Source organism: Nylanderia fulva, unplaced genomic scaffold, assembly GCF_048542155.1.
Source record: "Nylanderia fulva isolate GAGA-0341 unplaced genomic scaffold, ASM4854215v1 Scaffold44, whole genome shotgun sequence".
In the NCBI taxonomy this organism is placed as follows: domain Eukaryota; kingdom Metazoa; phylum Arthropoda; class Insecta; order Hymenoptera; family Formicidae; genus Nylanderia; species Nylanderia fulva.
In genome coordinates, this window is record NW_028190521.1 from 43,605 (window position 1) to 57,816 (window position 14,212).

The 14,212-nt window shown below is 34.2% G+C and overlaps 1 protein-coding gene across 1 annotated transcript in view; it reads right to left on the reverse strand.

Annotated features, from left to right (window-relative positions):
* Positions 1 to 14,212, reverse strand: part of LOC114941305 (uncharacterized) — a 30,608-nt gene that overhangs the window by 12,119 nt on the left and 4,277 nt on the right. Inside the window, exons 5-10 of the mRNA XM_085486479.1 lie at positions 8,084 to 8,301; positions 7,425 to 7,892; positions 6,766 to 7,101; positions 6,199 to 6,255; positions 5,536 to 6,003; positions 4,302 to 4,637 (exon numbers count right to left, since the gene is read on the reverse strand). Of these exons, the coding sequence (XP_085342605.1) occupies positions 4,302 to 4,637; positions 5,536 to 6,003; positions 6,199 to 6,255; positions 6,766 to 7,101; positions 7,425 to 7,892; positions 8,084 to 8,301 (1,883 nt within the window). The remainder of the gene's footprint in view (positions 1 to 4,301; positions 4,638 to 5,535; positions 6,004 to 6,198; positions 6,256 to 6,765; positions 7,102 to 7,424; positions 7,893 to 8,083; positions 8,302 to 14,212) is intronic.

Genomic DNA, 14,212 nt, shown 5'->3' on the forward strand with positions numbered 1-14,212 from the left:
TCAATCTCGCGGTCGATGGCACCCTCGGACACATCCATGCCACCGTTAGGCGGTGTTCGCAGCATGTCCTGATACTCACTCGGATCGAAAATACTACTATCGTATGATGTAAGCAAAGATTCCCCGTGTTGTGACCCGTTGCTAGGAGTTCGTCTCACGCGTTCGTTACTTTTTTTTCTTAAATTTTTACCGGTGTTGGTTTCCCCTTCTTCGAATAAACTTTCGTCAAAAATGTTAAACGGAAATTCGCGTTCGGCTTTCCCGTGAATGTATGATTCGGAGTCGCTCTCTCCTGAATAATATTCTTCTAATTTTATCCGCACTTTTCCGAGGTTTTCTAAGGTTATCGGTAGTGCTTTGATTGATCGTGCGGCTGAGTCGCTATGTAACCACGAATTATTCGCTATCGCTTGTCGGGGTGTTTCGCTCTCCTCCGACATTCATGCAGTATGTATAAAAGTTTGGTTCGGACTTACATTAATGTTACTATCGCTCGCTTGCTGACGCTGCAGGTCATCGCTCGGCAGTGTTGATACGGCTGGCGGTCCGGTGTCGTAAGGTGATCCTGCGGGTCGCTGTACGGTGCGATGCGTTGTCCGTATTGTCGTAGGTCGCGTCCTTAGGTGATGGCCTACTTCCCGACGGCTGATGCGTTGTCCGTGTGTGTGTGTCTTTTTGTACGTACGGTACGCTGCTGCTTATACGTCGGCTTTTGTTTTGTTTGTTTCCCGTCGATTATTATGTTCGACGTGCCTGCTTATTAATACTGCTGTATTTTTCAGGTCTTCCTCCGAGTAGTTCCTGACGGTCCTTCGGCGCAATCCCACCGCTGCCACCAAATTGTTGTGTGCCTCGGGAGAGACACTTAAGGGTCGCGCCAAATTGGGATGGGAATCCGGGGCGTCAGGACTTGTCGGGTTTTTGTAGAGAAATGCACTACACTTTTTGTATTAAAATTCTTTATTCAATTTCAACCACTTGGTCTTTATTTTATTTCACTATCAATACACTGTAGCTTTACGAGTGTGCGGCACTGACTTTATATTACTCCGCGTATCGCGCACAACTGCGAGTCGATGCTAAGTGCGCGCGCGGTTAGCGAGATCGTGGTTAGAGCGATTATTGATGTCTGCGACTGAGCGAGTTGTCGCGTCTCTACTCTCTTTTTATATCGTTGTTTTTGGAGTTTTTCCCGATCGGAAGGGGTGCCTGGCAACAGGTTTCCCCGGTCGAGAATCTAGGTGCAAGCGAAGCAGATTCAAAGTCCTTCTGCTTTGCTTGCACGTTGACCAATTTCTGTTCCGCGTATATCTCGCATTGTATGCGTTTTTAACGCGGTCATTATCTGTCGTAACTCTGATTTCGCGTATACCTCGCATCGTATGCGCTTTTTAACGCGGTCATTATCTGTCGTAACTCTGATTCCGCGTATACCTCGCATCGTATGCGTTTTTTAACGCGGTCAGTGTCTGTCGTAATTGCGGATGCAATACGAGTACCCATTTCTTAATATTGGTTAACTTTTAATAGTTATATCTATTGTATATCTTTGGGGGATATAACATCATATTCCATCTCAGAAACGAAGTAAAATGGATAAAAAAGCTATAAAAGGATATAGTAGGATATGACGGTGACGAACAGATATAAAGTTTATGTAAAAGAGAAATGTAAAGTTATTTTATCTAGAGATATACAATTCCAGGAAAAACCGAGAGAATGTGAAGAAAGAGTTAAGTTGTCATTTCGAGATATCGAATCTGAAAATGAAAAAGAAAAAGAACAAAATAATAAAGATTTGATTGAAGAAAAAGAGCAAAGCAATGAAGATTTGAATGAAGAAAAAGAACAAAACGATAAAGATTTGAATGAAGAAGAAGAGCAAAGTAATGGAGATTTCATTGAAGAAGAAGATGAAAAGAATAAAGAAAACTCCAAGTTGTTATCCAGACGATGTCTCAGAGACCGCTCAACATTGAAGAAACCGAAGAAACTTAATGATTCTGTCATGATGGAAGAATTCGTCAACGAAATAAAAAATCTTGAAACATTCAAAGAAATTTTGAACAGTAAACAAAGTGCTCAATGGAGAACAGCTATGGACAGAAAAATGGCCTTACTAAAAGAAATTCATACTTGGAAACTAGCATGTTTGCCAGAAGGGGCAAATGCAATACCATGTAGATAAATTTATCGGTTGAAGACAAATGTTGATGGTACTATTGACAAATATGAAGCAAGATTAGTTGTCAGGGATTCAACCAACATTAAGGCATTGATTTTAATCAAACATTTAGTCCAGGAGCAAAGATGGGAACAATACGTTTAATTTTAAGTATTGCTGTAAATGAAAAGATGCATCTTGCACAATTTGATGTGTCAACAGCATTCTTATATGGAGAACTTGAAGAAATAATGTATATAAGACAGCCAGAAGAATACGACATTAACTCAGGCAGAGTCTGCGAACTCAAGAAAAGCCTGTACGGATTAAAGCAGGCGTACCAAGATGTTGGTACAAACGTTTTGGAAGTTTTCTTTTTAAATTAGGATTCAAAGTAAGAAGCCGATGCATGTTTGTACATTCGAAAGAAAAATGGCAAAAAACTAATTCTAGTAGTATTCAAGGATGATGGATTAATTGGAACAACTGATCCTCAAGATCTCAAAGTTTTTCTTAAAGAACTAAAATTAGAATTCAAGATAATTTCAAAGAAAGCAGAATACTTTCTGGAACTTAAACAAGAAGAAAATAGCATTAAAATTAGTCAACAAGCTTATTCAAAAAGAATTTTAGAACACTTTAATTTTTCAAATTGCAAGTCAATTTCAACTCCAATGCTAAAAAGTCCTGAAACTTCAAAAACAGGAAAAGATAACGTCAAAGAGCACAAATTTCCCTACAGAAGCAGTCGGTTCACTGATGTACCTGATGCTCGGTACAAGACCAGATCTAGTTTACAGCGTGGGATTTCGGTCAAGATCATTTAAAAGTCCACCTACAAAAGATATAGTCAGAGTCAAGAGAATATTCCGATATATTGTTGGAACCATTGATTTAGGAATAGTCTATTGTCATAACAAAAATAAAGGTATTTTAGAATGTTTCAGTGCTGATTTTGGAGAATGTACAACAACTAATCGATCAATATCTGGAGTAGTCGTCAAATATGCAGGCGGAGCTATTTCATGGCAAAGTCAGAGACAGGCAATAGTGGCTACTTCAACCACAGAAACAGAGATCATAGCTGCAAATAAAACGGCTAAAAAAGTCATTTGTTGTCATTTGTGCAAATTATTTGCAAATTCCTATTCTTCAAGTAGATAACTCTGCGGCAGTAAGATTAGCACAAAATCCAGTGTTTCGTCGCAGAACTAAACATATTGCGATCAAGTACTTTTTTATTCGAGAAAAAGTAATCGAAGGAAACCTGGGCATTCAACAAATTTCAATTGAGGAACAGATTGCGGATATTGTGACAAAGCCTCTACCCAGAATACGTCTGAAGATTTTATGTAATCAAATGGGACTTACATAATCTGATGTTCCAAAAATATGAACTTAAGAAGTTAATAAGGAAAAGTGTTAGAGTAGAAAATAAATTACAAAATATCAATGTTAAGTTCGAAATACTACGAGGGATGTCACCGTGCAATCATCTTCTATTTTTTCTTTATATGTATGCGCATGCGCGTAGCGCACTTTTAGTTTGTTCTGTTTTACAGACGCACAGAGTCGAGCACATTTTCTTTGTGTTAATAAGTTATAGAATGTTCTTTTATTCCTATTAATAAAGAGGCTGTCCTGTTTACTTAATAGTGCTTTTATTATTTATCTGCGGATCTGAACACGTAGTTCAAGTATCTTAGAAAGACGAAACGTGTTTCGATAAGAATAAAGTAATTGTAATAATATGATGATCATATATTTTATACAGATTTAAGAAACTCGATCAGACGTATTTGGAAAAAACACATCCGAGTTTGACAATACAGAGATCTTTGTGCTCTCTTTCATAAACATTAATTAAAGCGTTATATTATTATTATACATAGTAATCCAATCACGTAGAAATGTCACGGAAGTATTTTTGATTTAAATTAGTTTCGAATTATAGTAAATGTATTATCAAATGAGCATAAAATGAGCTAATGTAAAAGCATTCTTTGTGCAATAATTTTTAAATCAATATTATATCAGCAAACTATCATTGCTTCATGTAATAACATTGCTATAAGTGTAAATAATAATAAAAATTATTACGATCAATTTATACTTGTACACTTTTAATAATACAAACCGAGGGCAGAATCGTGTCTTCTATTTTGTCTCTTAAAGATATGACAGTTTCGAGACAAATCTTAAAATTTGGTCTATCCTCCGCTTCATTCCAGCAATTTATCATCAATTTGTATAATTCCTCTGGACAATGACGGGGTTTCGACAATATGTTTCCCGCACAAACATGTTCCTTTATTTTGCCATCATCTATGATTTCAGGATACGGCCGTTTGCCTAATGACGTAATTTCCCACATTAATACCCCGAATGCCCAAACATCGCTTTTTGAAGTATATATTCCGTCGTCTAAAGATTCCGGTGCCATCCAACGAACAGGTATAGGTTTTCCTTTATCCTAAAACATAATTTTAAAATAATTAACGCTTATATCGAAAGAAAAGGTAATTATGCATGGGGAAGCCACCTTCAATTTCGATGACCTTGACATATGTTGTCAAGATCACTGTCCTCAGTACGTATTAAAAAGTTTCAAGTGTTCCTCATTATCTATAAAAAAGGTATTAATAAAAAGATACTAAATAAAACTAATATTTGTGACATATATATTTAAAAGTATTATAGGTTTGGACGCGTAATAAAGTAAACGCGTGAGTCAAAAAATCAGGGGCTCCGCCGGGCGGGGATAGCGCTCCACCGTTCCCCCTAGTCCCTCCGACCGCGCAAAAATTAACCCAACCCAAACTATGTTTAAAATTCACTCTTTGAACAAGGGTTGGATTGGGTTAGTTTTTGAGTGGAGTGGGGTGCAGGGGGAGAGGTTTTGCCTTTTCCCCGCCCGGCGGAGCCCGTGGCTTTTTTTTGGCCCATCCGTTATATATTTGGTAATATAATTTAAAATAAAAATTTATTTAGTATATATTTTTATTTTATTTTACTATTTACTTATATCTTCATATACAGGATACTAGCCATTGTTTTAAAAAAAGCATCTAAGCGTTCATCAAAATCAAATGTCCGTACGACGCTTAAAACCTTTTAATACTTACTCAGGACAGTGACTTTTGACAACATATGTCAAGGTCATCGAAATCGAAGGTGGCTTCCCCATATCTGCATAATTACTATACAAAAAAGTTTAACATTTTTTTCAATCATTTTACCTATATCTTTGTATTCATTTTAATAATGTGAACAATATATGTATATAATATACCTCACATAATATTATATAATATTACTACAATTCAAAAATTTTAAAAATTATTTTTTTAAAATAATTGTATTGCACTTACCATGCAGTAATAGTCGTTCATGTAAATATCTCTTGCTAGTCCAAAGTCACCGATTTTTACAATACGGTTTTCACGATTTTTCGCGGATATCAAACAATTACGACACGCGAGATCTCTATGTATAAAGTGCCGTTCTTCTAAATAGCGACAACCTCGAGCAACATCTTCGCACATGTCTAGCAAATCTTGTAAACGCAAAGCGTGTGGATCTTCCGGTTGCAACTTTCGACTCTGTCTTAAATAATTCAGTAAGTCTCCAACTTCCATTAATTCCAATATGAGCCATGGTAAATCCTTGTCAAAGCAGATATCTAATATTCTTAGCACATGTTTGTGATCAAATTGTCTCATAAGCTTAGCCTCTTTCAAGAATTCCTCTTTCTCTTGTGAAGAAGCATCTTCTCGTAGCATTTTAATAGCGACAGGTGTTTCCGAGCCTTCTAAATTTTTTACAATTCCTTGATAAACCTGTAATATTTCATAATCAACATAAATCTATAAAATGCATGTTAAAAGTATTTATATATAGCATTTAATTTTGTACGAAAAGTTTTAAAATTTGCATCATTTTTGTTAAAGATATATCTTATCTCAACATTTCATGATGAACAAATTAAAGAAAGTCTTCGAGAATATATTTAAAAAAGTTAAAAGTAGAATTACTTTTCCGAAATTGCCACTGCCTAGATGCCTTTGTAGGAAAATATCTTTGATGGTGATCTGTGCAAATTCATCATTTAGTAGTTTTGGGTCGTGCATGGAATATGTAGTTTAGTAAAAATATACTTATAAAGCTACAATTTTGTGCTCAGATTTGTTGGCTGAATCACTTTTCAACGATATATGATGATCATTATTCTATACAGATATGAGAAACTCGATCAGACGTATGTAGGTGAAAGGAACGAGTTTGACAACACAGAGATCTTTGTGCTCTCTTTCGTAAACATTAATTAAAGCGTTATATTATTATTATTATACATAGTAATCCAATCACGTAGAAATGTCACGGAAGTATTTTTGATTTAAATTAGTTATGAATTATAGTAAATGTATTATCAAATAAACATGAAATGAGCTAATGTAAAAGCATTCTTTGTGCAATAATTTTTAAATCGTTATTATATCAGCAAAGTATCATTGCTTCATGTAATAACATTGCTATAAGTATAAATAATAATAAAAATAATTACGATCAATTTATACTTGTACACTTCTGATAATACGAACCGAGGACAGAATCGTGTCTTCTATTTTGTCTCTTAAAGATATGATAGTTTCGAGACAAATCATAAAATTTGGTCTATCTTCCGCTTCATTCCAGCAATTTATCATCAAATTGTATAATTCCTCTGGACAATGACGGGGTTTCGATAATATGTTTCCCGCACAAACATGTTCCATTATTTTGCCATTATCTATGATTTCAGGATATGGTCGTTTGCCCAATGACGTAATTTCCCACATTAATACCGCGAATGCCCAAACATCGCTTTTTGAAGTATATATTCCGTCCTCTAAAGATTCCGGTGCCATCCAACGAACAGGTATAGGTTTTCCTCTATCCTAAAACGCAATTTTAAAGTAATTAATGTTTATGCCGAAATAAAACTTTCCTTATTTTTGCAAGCATATCATGCAAACAAAATTAAGTTTTTCCTTTTTTTCTATACACATATACAAAAAAGTTTTACATTTTAATTTTATTTATTTATATATATTTTTGTATACATTTTAATCATCTGAATGATATAATTATATATGTATATGTATATGATATATGATTATATATGTATGATATATAATATACCTCATATAATATCGTAAAATATTACTACAATACAAAAATAAAGAAATATCTTTTCTCAATTTTATTCAATCGCATTTACCATGCAGTAATAGTCATTTGTGTAGATATCTTTTGCTAATCCAAAGTTGTCGATTTTTACAATACGGTTTTTACGATTTCTCGCGGATATCAAGCAATTACGACACGCTAGATCTCTATGTACAAAGTGCTGTTCTTCTAAGTAGCGACAACCTCGAACAACATCTTCGCACATGTCTAGCAAATCTTGTAAACGCAAAGCGTGTGGATCTTCCGGTTGCAACTTTCGACTCTGTCTTAAATAATTCAATAAGTCTCCAGCTTCCATTAATTCCAATATGAGCCATGGTAAATCTTTGTCAAAACAGACTCCTAACAATCTTAGCACATGTTTGTGATCAAATTGTCTCATAAATTTGGCCTCTTTCAAGTATTCTTCTTTTTCTTGCAAAGAAGCACTTTCTCGTAGCATCTTAATAGCGACAGATGTTTGTAAGCCTCCTAAATTTTTGACAATTCCTTCGTATACCTGTGATATTTCATAATTAATACAAATCTATAAAGTGCATGTTAAAAGTGGTTAAGTTATTAATTTTTTTATAAAAAGTTTGGAATTTTCAATTATTTTCATTAATAATGTATCTTATTTTAACATTTAGTGTTTAAAGAATTAAAGAAGATATTTGAAGATGTATTTAAAAAAGATTAAATCAGATTGACCTTTCCGAAATTGCCACTGCCTAGATGCCTTCCTAGGAAAATTTCTTCTATTGCAATTTGTGGAAATTTATCATTTAGTGCTTTAGGGTTGTGCATAGAACTTGGATTAGCACAGGATTGAAAGTTCACCGCAGATGTTTTGTTTACAGTTTTTAATTCATTACCAATTGAAGGAACACTTTTTTGTTTATTTTTTTCAGTAGGCTGTTGTGGGTATGCTGTAGATATTAATAAGCGTTGCAATAAACTAATCTAATATTTTAATTTGGTAAATTTGAAATATTGTCAACAAATAAAAGAATTTTGCATACACCTTTTATATATATCGAATATAAAATAAATTTCAATCAAGAATCTAAAGGAGAATGTCCAAAAAATGCGATTTTCGGACTTCGAGCGGAAAGTAAAATTCGAGTTGTTTTAGGTCTCATACATCTAGAATATTGTAAAAACCATAGTGGTTCTTCCTGGAAATGCAGGGAACATTTAAATATCATCATATGTTTAGAAAAAATCACGTAAATCAATATCTCAACAAATCAAGATTTCTTGATGTTTCACCCGAATATTTTGGTAAATATTTTGGTAAATATTTTAGTAATACCAAGTTTCTGAAATTATTTAGAATGATTTTAATGTCAGTTAATCATAAATTGAATAATTAGGAGACGCGGTAGTGTCTCCGGCCATGTTCAAACCCTAAAAGACCTTAAAAGACACTACAAGTCTCCTTATTCTGCACCATCAAAGTCCATTTGTTGGGGGTGTAGAACTACTAAAATATAAAAAATTTTGAATTGCACGTAATATAACCTGAAAGGCGGCATCGCCACGAGTAATTTGAGCCAAGAAAAAATAAAATCGGTCAAGCCGTTCTGGAGATACAAGCGGTCAAAAAGTGACGTTTTTCATGAAAAATGAAGTAACGTCGTCTTCTTCTTCTTCTCTGTCCGCGTCCGCTGACGTCATCAGGATTATATATATATATAAATCTCTTCTCACCTTTCACTCACACCTCCCTCAACTTCCACCCACCCCGTTCCCTCCCACATCCCAGCCCCACCCCCACCCCACCCCCACCCCACCCCCACTCCCACCCCTACTTCCACCCCTTTTTCGCCTCTTTCACCCTCTTTTGTCCTCTCTCACCCTCTTTCACTCTCTTTCGTCCTCTTTCACCCTCTTTCACCCTCTTTCGTCCTCTTTCACCCTCTTTCGCCCTCTTTCGCCCTCTTTCATCTTCTTTCGCCCTCTTTCATCTTCTTTCGTCCTCTTTCACCCTCTTTCGTCCTCTTTCACCCTCTTTCGTCCTCTTTCACCATTTTTCGCCTCTTTCACCCTCTTTCGTCCTCTCTCACTCTCTTTCATTCCCTCTCACCCTCTTTCACCCTCTTTCATTCCCTCTTACCCCCTTTCGTCCTCTTTCACTCTCTTTCGTCCTCTTTCACTCTCTTTCGTCCTCTTTCACCCTCTTTCGTCCTCTCACCCTCTTTCGTCCTCTTTCACCCTCTTTCGTCCTACCTCACCCTCTTTCGTCCTCTCTCACCCTCTTTCACCCTCTTTCACCCTCTTTTGTCCTCTTTCACCCTCTTTCGTCCTCTTTCACCCTCTTTCGTCCTCTTTCACCCTCTTTCATTCTCTCTCACCCTCTTTCATTCCCTCTCACCCTCTTTCACCCTGTTTCGTCTTCTTTCACTCTCTTTCATTCCCTCTCACCCTCTTTCGTCCTCTTTCACTCTCTTTCGTCCTCTCTAACCCTCTTTTATTCTTCTCACCCTCTTTCGCCCTCTCTCACCCTCTTTCGTCCTCTTTCACTCTCTTTCATTCTCTCTCACCCTCTTTCACCCTCTTTCGTCCTCTTTCACCCTCTTTCGTCCTCTTTCGTCCTCTTTCGCCCTCTTTCACCCAATTTCGTCCTCTTTCACCCTCTTTCGCCTATCTCGTCTTCTCTTACCCTCATTCGTCCTCTCTCACCCTATCTCCAAAAAATCATAAAAATGAAAAGGTCAAGCCATGTTCAAAAGAAGGTCTTCAAAAATTTAAACCTAGTCTGTACAATGAAAAATAATTACTCGTAATTCCAGAGTTCCAATTTGTTAATATCGAATAATGTATTTGTTTCAAGTAATGGCAGTAGAGTTAAATACATACCTACGTATATGCAGTTTTTGCTGTTAAATGTACTTGAACGAAAAAAATAATTAAATGATTTTCGCGTTAGGTTAATCGCTCTGCTGACGGCAATCGTATTGATTCCATCAAAATAGTTATTTCGGATAACAAAGAAATCGCAATAACGAAAGTAGATATTAAATTTGAAGTATTCCACAAATTAGTGGTACATCGGAAACAATTTCCATTGTCTCTCAGTTATGGAATAACTATACACAAAAGTCAAGGAATTACATGTAACAATGCAATGATGGATTTAGGAATGACTGTATTCAGTGATGGTCAAGCCTATGTAGGTTTGTCACGAGTAAGTAAATTGGAAGGCCTACATTTGATAAATTTCAATCCAGCATCAGTTAAAGCAAACTCGAGAGCCATTGTAGAATATAATTGACTGAGATCTATATTCAAATCTGAACTGCCACAAATCAATCCGTCCGAGAAAAAGGTTGTGAAAATGTACGATCGTCGATGGGCTATCCCTAATATCATTGATGATGTGCAGAATTATGATTGTGAGGAACCAGAAAGTATAGTTACGTGGAAAATATATGGCCTTTGCAATAACGATGCTGTTTCGTGTTACGCTAATGTAATATTACAATGTGCGTTTCATTGCGTACGTATTAGGCAACAAATACTGAAAAATAAAGCATCGAATGCATTGACTGATGCTATCTGCGCGTATGGTGAACGTAAATATTGCAACATTCAAGCGGTTAGAAGATCTGTCGGAAAACGCTTCGAAGAACGAACACAACAAGATGTTTCGGAATTTTTTACGGCTCTAATGTCGACGTATTCCGACATCAATGATGTATTAGAACTCGAATTAAAGCACGTAACATGTTGCTCGAATGTCAAATGTAATTACAATGTAACTAAGCAGGAAAGCAGTAGTTTGCTAATATTACCTATACATTCGACATTAAAAAGGAAAAAAGGTGTCACTCTACAAAGTTTGATTAATGTAGAATTTTCTAAATGGGAAACGATAAACGGTGCTTCTAAAAAAATTATCAACAATCGGATTAACGCCGTGCCGACGAGTAATATCACGATTAATAAAAAAAAGTACAAGGTAATAAGCGCTATATTTCACGAAGGTGAAGAAATGAATCGTGGTCACTACACATGTATGTTAAGAGCTGACACAAAATCGGAATGGTATTACTCTAATGATATGGAAGTGTTCAAGAAAAAATGGCCCAAAGAAGCACAAGGGGCATACATATTGTTCTTAGAACAGATTAAATAATGGCGCTGTATAAAAGTTGCCGTAAGCGCCAAAATAAAATATCGGCTGCTCTGGCGCTTTATAAAAGCTGCTGTAAGCGCTGCATTAAAACAAGTGCAATAAGTTTCTAATTTGACCTAGGCTTCATGACATTTCAAAAAGTATCATCCAGAAAAAAATTATCAGACAGAAATATGTATGTCGTGTTAAAATCGGAGAGACGAAGAAAAATATATGGTTGCGTTCTCACGAGAATGGGCGATGGAGGGGCCCATTCTTTATTTTCAATATTCATACAAAAATATAAATTCATTCTGTTGCAATTGAAATAAATGTGCAATGTATCGTTAAAAGTTATTACAATTATACAAACATTTACATATATGATTAAATAAAATATATATATATGTATTCTATAATATAATTATATATTTTATATATGTACATTTATACCATATATTTCAATTATTTTGAACTATATTGCATAAATTGTTACTTATACAAAGTTATGTGATAAGAATCGAAAATACATATATTTGTGATACTTGAATTACTAGAAAGCTATTCTATATATCTGTACTTTAAAAAGTAACTGATATCCTAAAAAAATCATAAAAATGAAAAGGTCAGGCCATGTTCAAAAGAAGGTACTCAAAAATTTAAACGATCTAATAATAAATTATCACGAAAAGTAACTGATATGTTATTCAAGGTGCCAGTTCAAAGTGAACATACGTAAAGTGTATATTATCTAAATTTAGTAATAATATATTACCATGAAAAGTAACTGTGATATTTTATTCAAGGTGCAAGTTCACATTGAATATACATACATATAAGTAAAACTGATTACAATTTGATTCCAGAAAATAAGTGCGATATGTTATTCTTAGTGCACAAAATATAATAGTCGTTTATAGAGATTTGATTTGAAATTCATACTAGCCCGTACAATGAAAAATAATTGCTTGTAATTCCAGAGTACCAATTTGTTAATGACTCAGAAAAATAACATGGCGGCCTGCTCTCAAAAAACTTTCGATGAGTAGAATAAATAATTGAAATAAGAGTTGTGAAAATTGTATAAATTAAAAACCTCCAATCTTTCTTTAGTAAAATTTCGAATTTTCGTATCAACTTCCGATTTGTGTTATACCGTATTTTCAGGGAGTAAGTTATTGATCAGAAAACTTTGCCTTGTTGCTCGAAACGGGTGTATATTAAGTAAAATTTATAAATGTACAGTTCTCAGGTCAACTACAATAAAGCTATACGCTTAAAAAGTTTACTGATTATTTGTCGTAATATACAATAAAAAATTACATATTAATTATTCAAGATACAAGTGAGAAATAAATATCATTAAAATATACAAAAAAAATTTATCAATTTGACTCTGAAAAGTAAGTGACATGATTCTCAAAGTGCAAGGTTTCATTTGACTTACAATTTTCTTCAGAAACACAGAAGAAAAAGGTATTTGTATATAGTTTTGTATATTCACTTTGTTGTGTGTAGAGCTTTTAAAAATACGTTGAATCCTTATTCTAATCTAATCTTCTTCTAATGTAATACTTTTCGTACTTCAAATGTTGTAGTAATTATTCTGTAAGAGCTTCGACATTATTTCTAAATGGACATCGAGAAACATCATAGTTTTTTGAGAGCAGGCCGCCATGTTATTTTTCTGAGTCATTAACAAATTGGTACTCTGGAATTACGAGCAATTATTTTTCATTGTACGGGCTAGTATGAATTTCAAATCAAATCTCTATAAACGACTATTATATTTTGTGCACTAAGAATAACATATCGCACTTATTTTCTGGAATCAAATTGTAATCAGTTTTACTTATATGTATGTATATTCAATGTGAACTTGCACCTTGAATAAAATATCACAGTTACTTTTCATGGTAATATATTATTACTAAATTTAGATAATATACACTTTACGTATGTTCACTTTGAACTGGCACCTTGAATAACATATCAGTTACTTTTCGTGATAATTTATTATTAGATCGTTTAAATTTTTGAGTACCTTCTTTTGAACATGGCCTGACCTTTTCATTTTTATGATTTTTTTAGGATATATATATACAGGATTTTCTTAAAGTCCGACTTGGGCTCTTTATTTTGGAAACGATTTAAGATACGAAAAAAGTTTCAAACAAAAGTTGTAGGATTTTGAGAGGGACATAAGATCGTGCCATTGATTTGACCTTAAATAGTCATTTGAAGGTCACGTGAAAGTCACCTTTAATTTCTTTAATGGGATTACCTATTTTTCATTACATATTCTTATATGTTATTTCAAAAGCTTTACAAAACCCTATACTAAAATATGTTTTCATGGAGTTCTTGTTGAGTTATAAAGGTTTGAAGTTAACAATTTTTTGACATAAAATATAAAATATCTTGTAAAATATTCGGTTTTTGGTAATCGTACCTTATTACTGTTTTGTATGGAATAACGAGACCAATCAGTTGGTGTAAAAAAACATAATTATTTATAAAAAAAAGTATGCAACTGCATATTGAATATTACATTTTTTTGTAAAGCTTTTGAAATAACATACAAGAATATGTAATAAAAAATAGGTAGTTTTATTTAATAAATTGAAAGTGACCTTCACATGACTATTCAAGGTCAAATCAATGGCACGATCTTATGTTCCCCTTGAAACCCTACAACTTTTGTTTGAAACATTTTTTCG